The sequence below is a fragment of the Montipora foliosa genome, chromosome 1 (genome assembly GCF_036669935.1).
Source record: "Montipora foliosa isolate CH-2021 chromosome 1, ASM3666993v2, whole genome shotgun sequence".
NCBI classification, from domain to species: Eukaryota; Metazoa; Cnidaria; class Anthozoa; order Scleractinia; family Acroporidae; genus Montipora; species Montipora foliosa.
In genome coordinates, this window is record NC_090869.1 from 62,312,534 (window position 1) to 62,330,238 (window position 17,705).

Here is a 17,705-nt window from a genome sequence, read left to right on the forward strand (position 1 = left end):
TGGTGAGCGATAAAAGAAAGCTCCTGAAAGTGTCAAAAAACACGAATGACAAAGCACTTTGTCACTGAGCTAAAAGGAAAAACGATAAGTGCTGTTTAGGCAACTAATGAAGCAGTGCATAACTGAACATTATCGTGCATTTTTGCACGCCAGTGCAGGCTCTGAAACAAACTGCAACGAAACTTGGAAGAGCTACTGTATGCTTTCGATCCACCCTACCTTCATAAAACAGTCAGAGTCACATTATTTTCGGTAAAGCAGCGAGATCCAGCTGTTTTGTTAGAAGACAAAAAATTTTGCAACAGTATTCTCTCTCAGAGTTAGTTGCCAAACACCTAATTCGTTGCCTTTCTACTCTTGCAACTTTATCATGGCTGATAGAAACTGGGAACTGAAAGAAATGAATAACGGGCTTTAAAAATAGAAACTGCCGGAAAACTTATTTACAAAGCAAAGTAACGCTATGTATATTTTTTTTTACACCGGAATAAAAAAAAACAATATTTCAGCTAAGACAGGTCAAGTCGCTGTGGCATTTTGGCAAGCAACCAAAGGGAACAAGCAAGATGACCAGTTTCCTTTAGTTTCTTATTTTGTTGCGAAACGTGCGAGATCAAGCCTTTCAGTTTTAGGTACGATAGAGCTCGCCAAGTCTTCTTCTGCGGCGCTTATCATGAAAGCAAATGGAAAATGAATTTTTTTATTTGGTCAGTGTGGCAATGGAGAAGGAATGCTAATTACGCAGGGCCACCAGCCAGGGAGAACTGGGGATTTGTTTTCCCAAACGCATGAATATGCGCATAAACTTGCTAAAAACGACGGGTTGAGAATTGACGCAATTGGAGGGAATAATACTCTTGCATGCGATCAAGCTTAAGGCCACAGTAATAGGTCAACTGAGAGGGAAGCAAGAAGGCATCCGATTTGACAATTTCCGATAAAATATTTTCTTGATTTGTTTCATTTTTTCCGATTCGGTTATAATTTGACTGGCAATCATTATTCTGAATCAGAAAACTACAAGCTTAGTAAAAACACATTAGTTTCTTTTATGCACCTATCAATGTTAAGCCCCAAGGAGGGGGGGTTGGGCATAGGGTGGGGATTTTGACATTTTCATTTAAAATAATTCAAATTCCCCACCCCTGGGACAAAATAATTGGTCAAAATGTCCACCCGGCGGCTAGTGAAGGTGGTAAAACGTCCTTTGTACGATCAAAATCGCTAGCCTGGGGACGTCACATACGATCAAAATCCCTACCCTGGTGACAGACCTCACGATCAAACTCCCGTGGTTAGCCCGACCCCCCCCCCCCCCCTCCCTGGGGCTTAACATTGATAGGTGCATTAGCAAACTATGTACGGTCATCCGCTTATTCTATCAACAACTGTTACTGGATGTTATAAAGAAAATCATTTGAAGCAATCAAATTCATTGCGCCCTAGCTTGTTGAGAACGACGACGACTTATGCAAATTAGGCGGCGAAGGACAATAATTATAAACAACAATGTAAATGAAGTTACTATGCTTTATTCCGAACGCGCCACGGCCAACAAGCCAAAAACCTGGAGGCAAGGCGCGGTTCGCTACGAAAGAAAGACAGTACTATGAGTTAGGGATATAACTACGTAAGAACTTGAACCAGAAGGACTATATTTAACAAATGATAAGGCTAAAACCTGGTTTTCACTGGCGGCACGAGTGGAAGCATAAACCGTCGCAAGCACAAAGAGATTACGAACCATAACGAAAGCACAACGACACGAAGCAGAGACAAAGATTCACTAGTTCCATGTTCTCTCAAAGCGGCGCTGAGAGTGGAATCTGGAACCGATGTGTTTTTCACTAGACAAATATCACAGCTTGCTTTGTGCCGGCTTGCGTTACGGCCCGTTTTCGCACTTGTACACTTTGTGCTTGCGTCGCCAATGAAAACCACGCTTTACCTAATGTGTCCAACCAGACAGAAATAAGGGCACTCGTGTTTGCTAACGTAAAATGCACTCGGCTTAACTGGAAGAAAAACGATTTAACAAAATTTGCGCTCCTTAAAATACTTCTACTAATTGGCCCTAGTGGGGATAAAAAGAAAACTGCTACACCTAACTGATTGCACCGACTGATGAAGAAGTGTAACCTATTCTGAGTTAAAAGAATGTAATTTACAAAGAATAAGAAAGAAAGATTAACTTCCGTGACATAGACCTTTCTTCTAATGAAAATGGGCAGTCTAACTGCCCCACAAACATTACGTGTATTGAATATAAATGCATAATGGGATTGCTGGAGGCTCATCCAACGATAGCTAATTATTTGATACACTTCAGATTGTACGACTAATTAATATAAAGTCTACTAAGCTACTTTAAATTTGGCTTCTTTAGTAGTACGGAAAGTCCCCTTCTGGGAACCCATAGAATTTATCAATAACATTTTTGTCAACCTTGGATCATAAGTTCAGTATATACAGTTCGCAATAGTTGTAACAATAAAACGATGAGTTGTAAAATAGTTGTCCATGTTTGTTTGTTTTAAGCAAATTTATCTTTGCTTGGATAAATTTTCCTTAGACTGGCTTAATGCTAATGCTCTCATCCAGCATTTCGATGAAACTTCAAAATAGTTGTGTTTCCAAGTGAATAGGCCAAAGATGTGTTAAGTGATAATTCCAAGATGATTGGGAATCAACTAGCTTCAGTTATCTTTCGGTGAGAACCAGCAAAACTCAAGGATCGGGACTCGCGAATGAAATGGCATCTGTTGACAGAACAAAAAGGAATTGGTCAATACAATAGACGGAGGGGATTCGCCCAATCTAGCCCTTGGGATATGTAAATTTCAGTTGAGTCACGTTTAGAGGTCGCGAAAACGGAAGTCTGTTTCCCGAGACGTCCGCAAAGTCAAACGAATTCAAAAAGGCCGTCCGAGCGGAAGAACTGTTTGTTAACGAAAACGAGTTTCAGAAGTAAGGAAATGGGTACATCTTGCCCCAAAACCCGAAGTGGGAGAGAGTCTAATGGCTTAATGAATGAGAAATACGACTCCCAAAGCCATGCCGAATATCGAAAAGGCGCCATTACACAATGCCAGATAGTTTTGTATGACGTCATGCTTAATAGTCGCGCCCGTCCGGGGAAACAGATTTCCGATCGAAAAATAACTTTTGTGAAATTCACGTATCCCGGCCAATAACCTGTTCCAGGCCCCCAGAAAAGTGTCCTCTCATTGGTTTTCGTGAAGAACAATCAAAAGCGTCTCTAATTGGTGCATTCATGTTAGCACGAGGAGTGAGCCGGCGCAGTAAGGTTCAAATAGCCAAGTTTTGGCTATAAGAACCCTACGCGCATGTTCTCCTAAATAGAGTTTCCCAGAGCCTTGGGTCGACCCGAGGCTCTGGTGACGAGGCTGGGCGCATACATGAATACGAGGTGATTTACATGCGTCGATTACAGGGAAGTAGAAAAAATGCATTTCGTGATAGTCAGTAATCAGCAAATCAAAAGAATTCCATGCACAGTTTCGTCGAACGTGCCAACAAAAACAATTTTTGTCCATCAGTGAATGGAGATTATGAAATAATAAGATAAAGTTCTTGCTGCGGCTTCGGCAAGCTCTCAAATACCACTCTGAATCACAAGCTTTTGCCAATCAAATTCTGTTGTTTTTACACCTGTAAAACTGCATTGTTATGGAAAAGATGAAGGTAAAAGAAATCAGGTCAGACTTCTTCTTCTTCTTTCTTCGTTAAGAGGAACAATTTCATTTCTTCGAGATATTCGTCAATTCTTTTCTTTCTCCCTCTGTTCTTGACGAAATGAAGTTCTAGACTACGAATCGAAAAACTTTTCTGGTCATTTTTGACTTTGTCCGATTTCAGTGTGTTTACTATGTTGGTTAAAAGTAGGCTTCAGTAATAAAAAGGGGGACACCGCTGTTAAATACCTTTCCTTCTCTTTGTATTGTACTTTTTGTTAATTTTTTGCCCAGGACGCTTCACCGCAAGGCGCTTTTGCCACTTTCTAATTTTGGCCACCCAGACTCTTTCCCAGGTCTCCACCACACCAGTCTCAGGATATACATAAAACCTTTGCTGCTGCAGGTCTTCATGCCCGGCTACCAAGTAGTCAGCGTTGATCCCGATAACTCGAGGATAGTCACATGTGATATTACTATACAATCGAATCGTGTCTCCTTTCTTCAAGTCAATGAGACCTTTTTGAAGAATGCGATGCACTTTTCCGCTGAGTATGCGTTCACTGCCATTCTTTTGTGATGACTGAATACGCACTTTAAGTACTGTGGATAAATTAAGAATAGAAAAACAAACGCGATAAGTGATTAGCGGACAGGGATGGTTAGTAGTTTACAAAGGAGATTGGAAAAGTAGTTCTCTGCTAGCCAGAGTGCGTTCGCTGGGCTGTCGAGTACGGGAAGAGAGGCCTCTGCCATGAGTCGAAACTTACTGTGTTGAGCATGCGCGGCAGTTACTTAGCAACCGAATTATCTCGTGATACTTCATGTTGTAGGGGATCACTCAACAACAGCGGAATTACTGTAAAGGAATGCGCGGGACACAGTGGGCTCAAGTTCACATTCAGCAAGCATATCATGGGGCATGCCGTTTGAATAGTGCCATCCAAGGTGGTAGACGGCGCGCGGTTGACGGTTGAGTTTCGACCGATGGCGGAGGTCTTTTTTCCCGCACTCGTCAGCCTAGCGAACGCACAAAAAAAGAGAGACCACTGCTGGCAGGGAAGAAAAACAGAGGTAAATATATACAATCATTGCCTCCGCAGGGAAACGCATATAAGAATCAGTCGATGGTGCGATATTTGTGTAACAAATATAAGTTGAGGTGCAAAACCAAAGTCATCACTGGATCGCTTTAAAAACTCAATTCCGGCGAACACCCTGTAAGAAAAATGAAAGAATCGAGTTTCTCCTTTGCTTAACGATCCTGCATTGTGGCATCTCACCGGCGTTCATTTTCCTGATAAACTTTGGTTTTGCTCATCCATTCAACTCTTTTGTGATTGAAGACAGATAAAAACCATGTTTGTTTTATTGTATTGCAAACTGCATGTTTTGAGATACCGGTGGCCAAATTTGGTCTTTTATACCGCAGTCAGCAACTTACCGAATCTATAAGAATTCTCTTGATATAATTGAAAGCTCAGACGTGGCCTTGAATGTTTGCATGATGAGGATGTTAACGACCCTGTGAAATAAAGATATCCAACAAAAATCAAGCCATTACTCGAATATTGTGTTTCTAGCTTTCTGATTGGCTCAGTCAGTCTCGGTTATCAGCTCGTATACCGTATGACCTAATATGGAAACTGAATGGGTTCAAGTGTTGCCAAGATGTTGTTGTTGTTGTTGTTGTTGAATATGTTCTGTTCTGTCGTGATTGTGTTACACTGGCCCTAAAAAGCCCCTATGGGGAGTGGTCAATTAAGTATGTATTATCGTATGGCCGTAGCTGTCGTCCATACGGTCGTGAAGGTTGAGTATGAGTGAGATACTAGGAAGTTTAAGCAAAGACGACGGCTACCGCTACACCAACACCAAAAAGCAAGAATATGGTTAAAAAAGAAAGAAAAAAAGGTGCTGAACGAATTTCCGTGCAAATCTTAGCCGTACTCCACAAAACAACAACATGAAATCACCAAACTTTAGGTTTTGAGCATACAAATGGCAACCTTTCGTTCTCAATTTTTAATCTGAAACCGCTCGTAGTACCAATTCATATTTAGAATACCCCGCCCAACTTGTACGACGAGAACAAGATGCAATAATCGCGAAAGACTTACGATATTGCAAAGTTATATTTTGAGGTGACATTTTCGTCGACGTCGCCGTCGTAGATCGAAAAGTCCCTATTCTTGTTTTGCGACATTGCAATAGCCGTCGTCGTCGTGAAGATTCAAGCCACGATGTGAATTAGAGTCAGTGAAGGTCCGTTTAAACGGTTTAAACATTTGTCTTAACATGTTTAGTGCTCGGTGCGTTTGAACAAGTCGTTCAACATTGTTCAAAGCGTAAAAAATGTTGAAAGCTTGCTGAAAGTGTGTCGAATGAAGTTTAAATTGGTTTAAACCTTCATTTCAACATCGATTCAACTGTTCCTTTGTTCTCGAAAATGTTCAATGGTGTTGAGGTCGTTTGAATACTCGCATGCCCACATCAGCCCGCAAAAGTCAATATGACGTAGTTTTTTTCTGGACGAGAGAGACTGGTTTCTATTTCTTAGCTCCTCGCAATCAAATTTCGCGAAAGTGTTGATTCTTTTGTTGGTGCAACGGTGTTGGAAGCGTTTGAACGACCTGTCCAACATTTGCCCACCATCCGTTCAATTTTTGTTGAACAAATGTTGGTCAAATGTTGAAAACGTTTATACGGACCTTCAGAGGTAGCGAAAGGAAACTGGTTACCGTCAATTAATTTCGTTTTAGATCCCACTTCTCAATGACTTCTCTTTACTGTATATGATTTTCTCCTCGAGGTAAATGAAAGAGGACATGAAGAAATGACGAAAAAGCGCAGGCAAAATGGCATTGGTCTGGCAAGCTCGGTGAAGACGGAGTGAAAAAAGATCTTAGCAAACTCTCACAACTATTTGTTGCTATGCTATTGGATTAGAGTGATCAAGAAGGATTAGAACTGCACGAAAAGCTTGACTCCAAAAATCAACCTTTCATCACGCTGTTTTATTTTGACCGTGCAAATGATTTTATCGGCGAGCCAGGCTCCATTTGGAGATAGCCATGAACGACCACTCCCTTACCAAGTTACTTTCTTTGCTGTGCTATCGAAATGTGTCTTGAATAAACAAAGTCTGTGGTGCAATATTGGGCAATAGGTTCTTTTCTTGCTGTAGTTTTTGGCTCTTAAAAGTGATTATAGGCTTAAAAGCAAAAATGTTCATTAAGGCTCAAGGGTTTTGTAATTCATCTCCCAACACTTGATTGCAGTTAAAAGATTATGAAAAGCGTTGAGATATTAAAACAAGTACACTAAACCAGCCTCGAAAAGGCAAAAAGTGAACCTACTTTGTTATAGCCAGAATAATTTAAATGAATATTTATCTTGTTCTGCATTTATGGTGCTTGAATTAATTCTTGCAATTCTACCCACTGTTTGGCAATTTTACAGCCGATACTTTTGATTGTCCTCAAAATTGTCACTGCAATATCAGAGATAGATACGCCGGGTTTTAAATTCCTTTAGTCTACTGAGTCTAGAGATGTACCACGCGTGAATCTATGCTCTGAGATAATATCAACAAAAATATCCAAGAAAGCAAAAGAAAAGGTTTTGTGATTTTGCTTCAGAAGCCCAGTTGCTCGGAATCGCGTGACACATTCATAGCATGGCGTTTAGGGATTAAATCGATATCTAAATATATTTTTGTTTACTAAAATGTATAGCGGTTTATAGTTCTCAAGTGAGTTGAACAAAGCATCGACACGTTTACGCAGACCGAGATTTGTGACCTGACTATGCCGGGTTCTACGCCCCGTGCATAATCTCAAAATGTTAAAGTTCATTAGTTAAATTCGTTTAATTGAATGCATACTGTAACAATTTCTTGAAGAGTCCTTCAGTCAGCCAGAAAGTGCTCCTCGTGATGGCTTGTTAAGAGGTGTGAACAGATTAATTGATATACAAGAACGCCAAGAATGTTTTAAAATCATTTTCACAACTACGATAATGGTTTTATGGTATTGTACTTAGATTCTCTTAATGTAGTAACTGTTTTCTTTTCTCTGATATGTCAGTACACGATAGTTATGAAGAGCTCTTAAGAGCTCATTCAAGAGAACCATGCTGCGGTCACGAAACTGTCGACAAGCTAAACGAGAACGAACTTTGCTTTTCGATTTGTTTTGTTCAGTTTGCGTGATGCAAAATCACTATTTGATGAAACAATCTTTAACAAATATCAGTACTTTTAAAGGCAAATTTGGGCCTTCTGCGATTATCTATCGTAGTAACTCACAAAGGGGTCAAAAAGTACCCTTAAAAACGTGAAAATTCAAACATGGTCGGAAAAGGTAGAATTTTTTTCACAACCGAAAGTTATTATTTCATTGTTTCCCAGATAAAAAAACTGGAGTAGAGTTTAAAATTGTTAAAAACACTGTATTGACCTCCGGCACTCCGCACTACGCACGTGTACATGAATGTTTCTGCGCTCCGTATTGATTCTTTCTTGTTGCCAAAATGATAAGAAGTGGTGTATCAAGCGGACTACAATACCACATCAGATAAAATGCAAAGAAACTAAAATCTCGCAGTATAAACCTTAAATTTCAAAAAAATTGCAAAAAAGCCTGTGCGGCTTATGACTGGATAAATTGGCTCTCAATCCTAACATTCACTTCCAACAGAGAGTTTTTCGTCTAAGCGGGAACGTTGAGGTCTTCCCTGCTTGTTCCCCGTTTAAAAACTTGCTTGTGTCCCCTTGTTCCCGAAATTACTTTCCATCTTGTTCCCTGCTTTTTGATCCCTAAAATTGTTTGCCCCTTGTTCCTTAAGATATTTTGTTATTGTTCAAATTAGCCTTGTTGCCTTCTTCCCCAAGAAACCCTGGTAGGGCCCCTACTTGACTAAAACAGGCCGAACCTGCACTGCATGCAATGCAACAATTTTTTCCTGCGTAATTCTTCACCTGAGATTTGACCTTAGAAGTCTTAATACCTAGTCTTGAATATCTTATTGAACGATCCGTTTGTAAATAATTGATCAATGTACGAAAGAAACTTGACAGAACCGTTTTCTTGATTGAACCTTGAAGGATTTCTCGTGCTTTGGAACGTGCCGAGAAATATAATCCTAAAAAATTAATTCGCTAAACCATTTAATTTCACAAGCTATGCAATTTATTTGGTTTATTATCAAGAAGTTAAAAGCCTTGTCAAAAGTTAAGTTAACATTAAGGATAACACTTGAATCCTAATTCAACACTTCCACGCTTTTGAGCACGCGAAAACGAAAACAAGATTTTAACATTTTATGCTGATATTAAGTTGAATAAACAATTAGTCATGAATACACTAAAGGAGTGCCTTTTTTACGTTTTCTTTTTTTGTTAGTATCATGGCCAGCTTGAACGATTACTATATGTTTTGTTTTCTCAACTTTTATCTGTCTAAAGTATTACCTGGGCAAAAACTCAAATCGTCTTGAGATAAGGTTTTTAAATCCAAATGTAAACGAGTTTATCGTTCTAATCAAACAAACATTTCTTGCAGAAAACACTTCTTAAAATTATGTAGCAATTTAAAAATTAGTAATCAACAAAAATTACATGAACTTTTAACTCACCGGTGTTAATGAAAGACTCTGGTGTAACACAAACGTCGCTGTTGTACGAGGGAAGTTCGTTGCATTTCACGTCTTCCGGCCAATTCGCTTTGAACTTTCGTATTGTGGGCATACAGTCTGCCATAACTTTTTCGCAGACCGACCTACAAGGTCTTATCGGCCGTGTTTTGAACGAAGGAGCGCAGATAGGTAAGTGGTACGAACACAGAAAAAAACCAGCTTCCTTGGAACAGTTTAGAGACACGATGCCACGGAAGAATTCAATTTTCTGTCGGGCGTGCTTCTGGGAAAATTGCTCCAGTGCGTTTGGGAACATTGTCATGTTATAGGGAAGGTGGCGTTGGCAGAGAGGGACCTTGATGGGCTCGCATGTCGGGCTGGCGTTCGTTTGCAGGATAGTGAGGGTTGTCACAAGTAGGCAAAGCACGTCGAAAGTCAGTGGCATCTTCGGTGCTGATGGTAATTTACAAATTCAGTCAGTTGATGCTTATCCTTGATGAAACGTCTCTTGGGGGAAACCAGATCTTAGAAACGATATCCTTCACGGTCTTCGAGCTCTTTAAATAAGTGCTTAAGGAATTATATAGTCCAAGGGCTTGAGGGGGCAACCTTATATAGAGGAAGTGCAAATGACTGTTATTTAATATTATTGAGATCTATACTGATTAAAAGGCGGCAACACCGCCTTGAAGCTGTCTTATAAATGAAAGTTAAAAGCAATTTGTCAATACCGCGTGTGTTTTAGTTTGTTTCCCTCCTTTGAGCTATTGAGCTTAAGTTGAAGAGAAGATGCACGTTTCAGATACTGATACTTAATTTGTCGTCGGTGGTTCGCCGGGTGACCTCGAGGTCGTTCTTATCATTAAAAGTTCAAAGTTTCAGTTGAAACTGCAATATACAGCCAAGACGTGTTCAACTGTCTGGACCAACGAATGACGCCTTTGCAAAGCAGACAATTATGACGGACTTGAGTCTAATCCGCGACCTGGAAACAACAAAATTAAAAGACGAACTTGTATTCAGTATTTGGGTGTGTCTCTTCCGCGTGATGGCTCGTGCGATTCGGCAAACAGGAACAGGGCACTTCTTTCAAGTTGATTCCGACTACCGCACGGTCTAGTGTAATCGGAAATTCTCAGAGATTGTGTTGAAAGGTATAGTTCGAAGTAATTGAGGCTTTCCAAAGATAAGTCCTCAACGCTTCATCAAACTTCCATGTCAGCTTTCTCTCGCGTAAAGACAAAAAGAACTCGTCTATTGTCGATTTTAAAACGGTGGGATCTTAGTGCGCGCTTACAGCTTTACACAAACGATTTCGTTGTCGTTCATTAAATGAATGAAATGGAAAGAGATATATATTGTCCTTTATTTATATTGTTCTTAGAGAATTGCACAATTTCCGGTATGCTACTTAAAGACCTTAAATTGAAAAGCACCATGACTCAATGAAAATAGGTTTTGGTCTATTTAAAGCTTTGCTCATTCACTTTGTTTTATGTTTTTGTTTTGTGTTTAATGAACGAGAAAAGCTAATCCTCCTGATGGTCAAATTTTTAACTCATGCTATTATTTATAATCGATTTACCGTTGTTTTGATTTGTATTCAACATTCTCTCTTTCATGTGAATTAATGAACATTTCATCCATTTTTGAAACAACTAATTTTCGAAAGAATCCGGATTTTCGCCAAAAATTTCATGTAGTTTCCATGGAGACACCCTCGCAGAAAACGCAAGTCTCAGTAATGGCCATTTTATAAGTTGTTTTATAGTTAATTGAAGATAATGCCTTGCGCCAATTTAAAAGGAATTTCATCATCGTGCGTGTTAACAGCCACAAAAGCGATAAAATCAGGGAACTGTGGAACACGTTATTTCATTATCCTTCTCGCTTTCCGGCTGAAAAACGGTCGAGTATTCTCTATCAATAGGAAATATAGGTTTCCTACTCTCAAGGATTTCTCACCTCGCTTTACAGTAAACATGCACAAGTTTTACATAGGTAATTTTAGTATCCTGGGAAATTAGTTTCCCTCACGAAATGTACATTGTATGCAGAGCCTTTAAGACTCTTCCAATTTATTTTGATCCCAAAGACTTATTTGCGCAAAAATCAACATTTCCGGCTTTTATCAATCAAGATGACTGTCTTTGATTGGGTAAGTGATTGAACTGGCTTTAAGTATTCCAAACCCCACCTCTTATAATTATCAAATTGTACTTTTCTTATAGTGTAAACACATTTCTGTATTGTGTGTTTTAATAGTGATGTGACAACCAGACGTATCACCGAAGGCACTTTGCGAACGCAAACCCAATTCAGTCACCTGTTTAGTTAATTCACAGTTTCGTCTGAAATGAGATTACAACGTTTGGTCAAATGGTTAAAATGGGTAGCTTAGATCGCATATCCGGTGCGTCAGAGATTTCCGGAAAACGAGTCCAAGTTACAAGGAAAATCATGCACTCCTTCACCTCAGAGAGGAACATCCAGTCAACTGAAAAACCGACATACGTCATTCGACATCAAGAAGATATTGTCACACTCTTGAGCGACTTTCAACTACGAAGAATCGTTTAATACATCTCAACAAATCCTCACCATTTCAGATAAGTGGAGGTTCGGATAAACAATCATTAGAAATGCGTCTAGAACAAATTAAGTAAAATCGAATGTTGTTTAGTTTGCATATAAACAAACACATACAATCTTAAAGATCTCGTAGTTTCAGACGAAAGCAAAATACGTTTTGCATGTAAACATGATAAATACAAGCGATTTTTTGACAGAAGCAAAGGGCGGATTTAAATGGAAACATAAAGTCTCTCAAAGAAACTTGAAATAACAACCTTTGTTGATTTAGTGCATCAACCAAAAGAACTAACAAACATTGTCCGTCATTACTGCGCGGCAAAATGTAATCCTCTCTGATCCAAAAACACAGCTTTAAGAAAAGTACATTCCAGTAAATGTGGGCAGAGGACACACACAGACGAAACAACCACGAAACCACGAAACAATCTTTAGAAAGGACAAGCGCCAAGGAAACGTGAAGCTGACGAGAATCGAAGTAGCGGAAGGGGAGAAGCAATGCGAAAAGAGATTAATTTTGGAGGTGGGACTTCTTTTCACCCCCCCCCCCCCCCCACCCCCCATCCCCTCCTCAGCCAAAATTCCAACCATTCAACCAGGCTTACGGCTAAGACACTTAATCATTATTAATATTTCGACAAATAGTATATTGAACTATGAAAGACACAGGAATGTAAGACAACCAATTGGGAACTCTGAAAAATCCGGGTCCCAGATTTATCTGACTGTATGACTGCATGATATGGTCTCAGCACAGTTAAGCCTTGATAGTAGAGTTTCCAGCAGCTCAGAGGTTAGAGCATCCAGCTTTGGTTGTGAAGCATTCCTGTGTCCTTCATAGTTGATGTGTTAACCACTGACAGCTCTCAAGTACATTTCTTTATTAAAGACCGTCACTCTTGTCTGCTTCTATGCATGAAAACTTTCTTATTCTGGTGTCAGGTTTAATGAGAAAATCTCTCTAACCACCGGCTGGCATCGTCGGAGAAGCCTGTTATTCAGTTACCATTGCACCAAGATAATAAAGAATATTGTCAAAATCATAATTTGTGCAGCTGTCCCTTAGATAGTTAGAGAAAGAAGGCTTTGCATCTCCTTTTTCAATATGAAGACGAGTAGCAGGAAGAGAGAACAAAGTTAGTGAGAGCTTTGCGGACCACGACTTTCAAAAAATCTCTTAAAATTTTTGTTTATCCCGGATAGGGTAGGTAGGTAGGTAGTCTTTATATATACACGATCTGTATGAAAGCTGAATTAAAGCTTGTGGGGTCGTGTAAAATACATTACTTCCTTTTATTAAAATACAAATTAAAATACAGTTTTACAATACACGCACGATACAGCTACATCTTAAAATACAATTAAATACAATTTAAGAACGTATTGAAATGCTAGGCAATACGACCATGATTGAGACAAATTCAAATATGTATACAAAATCTTCAAGTTCAAAACTAACGGCAGAGGCTGATAATACATAATTTGACGGCCTCAAAGAGCTCTGAGGGTTTCAGCTTTTTGGTAAGGTTGTAGTGGCTTGTATCTGTAAGGTCATTATATTTCGGAGTCAGCATGTTTCAAAGCACAGAGTCTCTATATGCGACGGAGCTAAATAACATAAAGGGATTTGTTTTCTTTTGATGACCGTAAAAGTCAGATGATGCATGTAAAAGCATGAATCTTACAATGAGTATTAGACACTGGCAAGAAATCGTTTATTAGAATTCGAGCGCTGACAAACGGTGACTCGGGAACACTCGCAAAAAAATCCAGGTGTCCCTCCCTATGCAGGAGTCGATTCGGAACTTACGCCGTGACTTTCCGAAATTAATGAAAGGGCACGAGAATATTTTTCGCGTATCCTCCGGAGACACTGTCGAGACACTATCTTTTCCTTAATTTTATTTTAAGCCAACTTGTGCTTAAAAAAAAAGGGTTGGATAGGGCGCCATAAAAGAGGATTAGTTCCGTTTTAACCAACGGGATTGTTGTTGCTTACGTTTGCTATTTCTGTTCGTTCACTGAAAATGAGTATTAGTACGTTTTTTATGGTCACCATTTGCCATAACCTTTCAATTAAAGCGTTCGGTGGAACTTCTTGTGGAGTTGCGAACCTCGTTCCCAGGTTCTCCATTGACAAAGAGACCTAGGAGCGAGGTTGGTGGAGTTGCATGAAATATTTTTGGGCGGCTGTTTGTGTCTAAAAGCTGATTATTAGGTTGATAAAAAGCAGGCCTTAATATTATAACATTTTAGATCTCTGTTTCAGTCTCTGTGTAATTTGAGGTAATTACGGCCGGAACGCTTTAAACTTTTCTTAGTAAATACTTTGCAGTCGTAAAACTGAATTGCGTATTTTACAAATAACATAGGTTAAAATTTACAGCTAATTACAATATATACATATAGATACCTCATATAGTAATGCTAAAATGTATACAAATATCTTACAATAAAGTCGACTACTTTAAAACTTCAGAAACATTTAATTATGCGCAACCCTGGACCATGGCATGAACGAAAGAGCGTCTGAAACGTTCCGTATGGGAACGTGGCAAATTACATGTCTTTTGACGCCTTAAATTATAGCTGGATTGTTTCCTTGATGGCAGCAGATGGTATAACTTATGCCCGGGATTGATGGCGATAGAATCAAACAATTGTCGGCGGCTTTCGCGAAAAACCCTGGACTAAAAATTATAATGCAACTGCGTGTCCGCGTCAGTTCTAGTCGCAGCGTGTTTCATCAGTAGTGGCATTCGTCAGTTGACACACTTGAAGGTAAAAATTCCAAAACATTTCGACCTTTTGCTAAATATTTTTTTTTAGGCCCATGATTTTCGAGGTACATGTAGAGGTGCACGCTGGCTCAGTAATGGTTCATGCCTTTATCGACCCAACAGTCGGAAAGGCCCCGGAAAAAACACTTCCGTAAAGGTCGTGTCTGCTCGCAAAAATAGTTGGTTTGGCTCCCGACAAAAGACATCAGGATTTGGATTATGGTCATGATTTCTTACAACTGTCGCCAGTGTATGCGATTGCGGTGAAAGGAGATTGGTTTTCTATTAAAAAAGCAGCCGCCTTTTCTAAAATAAACTTGGAAAATTACCGACATCTGTGCAGTGATTACTGCGTGCCAAACAGTAGCACCCAACCCAGAATGCAAGCCAGCACGGACATCCTGACCTCTTTGGCCTCACCGTCAGAGCTAAGAAACTGCCGAAAGTGATGTAACCATCACCTTCTACGTACTGGCCAACGCACACACACGGAGCATTCTGGTCTCCAGAGCCCTCCGTTTCTTTTCTCGAAATTCAGCTAAACACTCTGAATCGTCCATCTCCTCAAAGTCGAATCTTCCGTAATCGTCGTAAGGAAAATCGAGATTTTTGGAGGAGTTCAAATCATACAACAAAATAAACTCATCCTCATCTATGATATCTTCAAAGCATCCCACAGCTAGAAGGTCTTGTGTTTCTCGAAAGGTTGCCATCAATGTAACTAAAAGACAAACTGAGCTACTAAAAGAAAAACCAACCAAAACAGAACAGCGGCCGCGTCTACTTTGCAGCTTAACTTTCTATTTTCGCGCCAAATGATGACGGCCTCGACCCATTCCATCGCGGCCTTCGCCGCCTCTTTCCGACCGCCTCCAGTGGTTGCTTAAAGTCTCTAATTTTTGTGGAGGCGGAGTTTGATTCCCCGGGGAAGTTGGCGCGCTGGCTGGACCCTCTGTTTGGGTGTACCCATTTCCTCATACGGTGTGGGATTAGATGTTAAGTCCAGGAGCCATTGCACTCACCCTATAGGGGGGCTGCCTGTTCGCCTTAAACACTAAAACTTAGCTACGCCATGCTGATGACGCCTAGCAAGGCCGAAGCAGCTGTTCATGGCTGCTAGTTGACCGGGTGAAATAGTTGTGCGCGTGCGTGACGTGCTGTCCACCCCGGGTTGGTGTTAGCGTGTGTCACTGCTTTCCTGTTGTTTTTCAATTAATACAACGCCGCGTTTTACCCTCCAAAGTGATGACCTGGAGTCAACTTAATAAAACTTTTACACGTGTAATTTACAAGTCTAGCTATTGTTCTCAGACTCTAAAACAATGGCTACACTTGTAAATTACACCTGTAAAAGTTTTATTAAGGAGGCTCGAAAGGGTTTTCAGCTGAGCGCGCGCGCGTAAGCCACACACACAATTCGTAAGCTGCTTGCGTCAGCTTATGATTTAAATGAGTCACCAGAAATAAACAAATACCGCTAATTTCGCTTACCTTTCTCCAATTCCTATTTACATGGCATATAAATAGACATCTCCTATTCACGAAAACTACGAAAATTCTACTTAAACGGTTTAATAGTTGCTTAAATCCGTTTGTGTTGACCTGTAGCTCCACTCGCGCGCGGACTCGAATGAGCGGGTGACGCATGCATAAATGCTGATCTTGTAACCCCCTAATTTTTCCTGATTTTGCAACTTTACTCGTTTATATCTCTGCTTCCGGACGGTGAATTTTTTTGATTTTTTGCATGTTAGCTTAGATTAATTTAAACCGTTTGTCTTTCAAATTTAAAAAAATTCTGTAGGTGAAAAAAATAATTAGAGACACAATTCAAAAAAACTTATTTTTCTGAAAAACTGACCTACAGATTTTGTTGAATTTTAAATATTTTAGAGAGTATTTCTAACATTATCTGGTAACGATGAATGGGAAAATTTCACCGTCCCGTTTCTTCAAAAAGGACCACATATGTTGATTTTAAGGCTCAAAGAAATGCCTAATATCGTTGCCATGGTAACATTATTTTGGAGGAAAGCATAATGTGAGAAATCTACGATAGGTACATTATTTTGGAGGAAAGCATAATGTGAGAAATCTACGATAGGTACTTAATACCCTGGCCAAATTTCGTCTTGATATGATTGCCCTAACTGTATCTAAAGACAGAATATGTTTATTTGTTTGAAAAAAGGAGAAACTATTTCGAGCCTCCTTAAATAATTGACCCCTGGTTGTAAGTCTCGCTTACATTTTGAAATTTATATACAAAGTCTTAAAAGACAAAGTGTATTTCTTTGAAGACTTCTTTCCACTTTCAGAACCCTCTGTCACAAAATCAACTATTTTGCGAGCCCGAACAATGTGCCTGTAAGCAAAGTATGGGCCTAGCCTCGCCATGAACAAATATAGGAAGTTGCTTTGGCTTCTACTTCAACCCTCGCTTCAACACCAGGCCCTTTTCAAAAGTAATGATTCCTCGTCCACACAGCGTACTTCTGAGGAGGCGTTAGGTCTCATCCAGTCAGAGAGCTGAACCCAACAACGTCACGAATACCAGTCGCCCAGCACACGGAATACCACCTTGCACCTGACATTGTTTGATGTGGGGCGTCTCGAATTTTGGACAGTGCAAAGAGCCTGTTCGGGTCGCCGCTGGACAGCTTGAAAATTGAGCTTTCTTCTCTTGTCTCAACTACCATACGTGTCGTTTTCAGCGACAAGAACGACCATGGACATTTTAGGACCAAAAAAGTCAATGTTTGGTAGCATGCGTAGATATATCATGTTGCATGTCAAATACGGTCTCAGGTTGAATTGGTTTTTACCTAGCCTTGGGTAAATTGGTGATACTCATCATTTTACCTGGGCTGAATGTGTGCTGCCGGTAAAATCCGTTCTCAGGTTGAATCCCTTTTTACCTATGTTAAATTAGTGATCCTAATTTTATGTAGGTTGAATACGCACTCAGATGAATTGAAGAATTTTTTTTTTTTAGCCTAAA

The 17,705-nt window shown here is 39.9% G+C and overlaps 1 protein-coding gene across 2 annotated transcripts; it reads right to left on the reverse strand.

The window, feature by feature from the left end:
* Positions 1-1,512: 1,512 nt before the first annotated feature.
* On the reverse strand, positions 1,513-10,200 carry LOC138003948 (secreted frizzled-related protein 3-like). Of its 2 annotated transcripts, XM_068850284.1 has the most exons (5): positions 10,064-10,200; positions 9,333-9,941; positions 5,140-5,220; positions 3,945-4,298; positions 1,513-2,759 (listed from the first exon to the last, which is right to left on the reverse strand). In XM_068850284.1, the coding sequence occupies exons 2-5, from the start codon at positions 9,775-9,777 to the stop codon at positions 2,728-2,730; spliced, it is 912 nt and encodes a 303-aa protein (XP_068706385.1). In that variant the 5' UTR covers positions 9,778-9,941; positions 10,064-10,200; the 3' UTR covers positions 1,513-2,727. The 2 variants fall into 2 exon arrangements, with proteins under 2 accessions (XP_068706385.1, XP_068706374.1); XM_068850273.1 differs by having other exon boundaries at positions 9,333-10,112.
* Positions 10,201-17,705: the final 7,505 nt, after the last annotated feature.

Excerpts from the sequence above, each read along its gene's own strand:
- LOC138003948 (XM_068850284.1), bottom strand. The coding sequence starts at position 9,777 with ATGCCACTGACTTTCGACGTGCTTTGCCTACTTGTGACAACCCTCACT. Across the intron at positions 4,299-5,139 it reads AGAGAATTCTTATAGATTCG|TACTTAAAGTGCGTATTCAG; the intron begins GTAAGTTGCTGA and ends ATTTATCCACAG. Across the intron at positions 2,760-3,944 it reads CAATACAAAGAGAAGGAAAG|ATGCCATTTCATTCGCGAGT; the intron begins GTATTTAACAGC and ends TTCTGTCAACAG.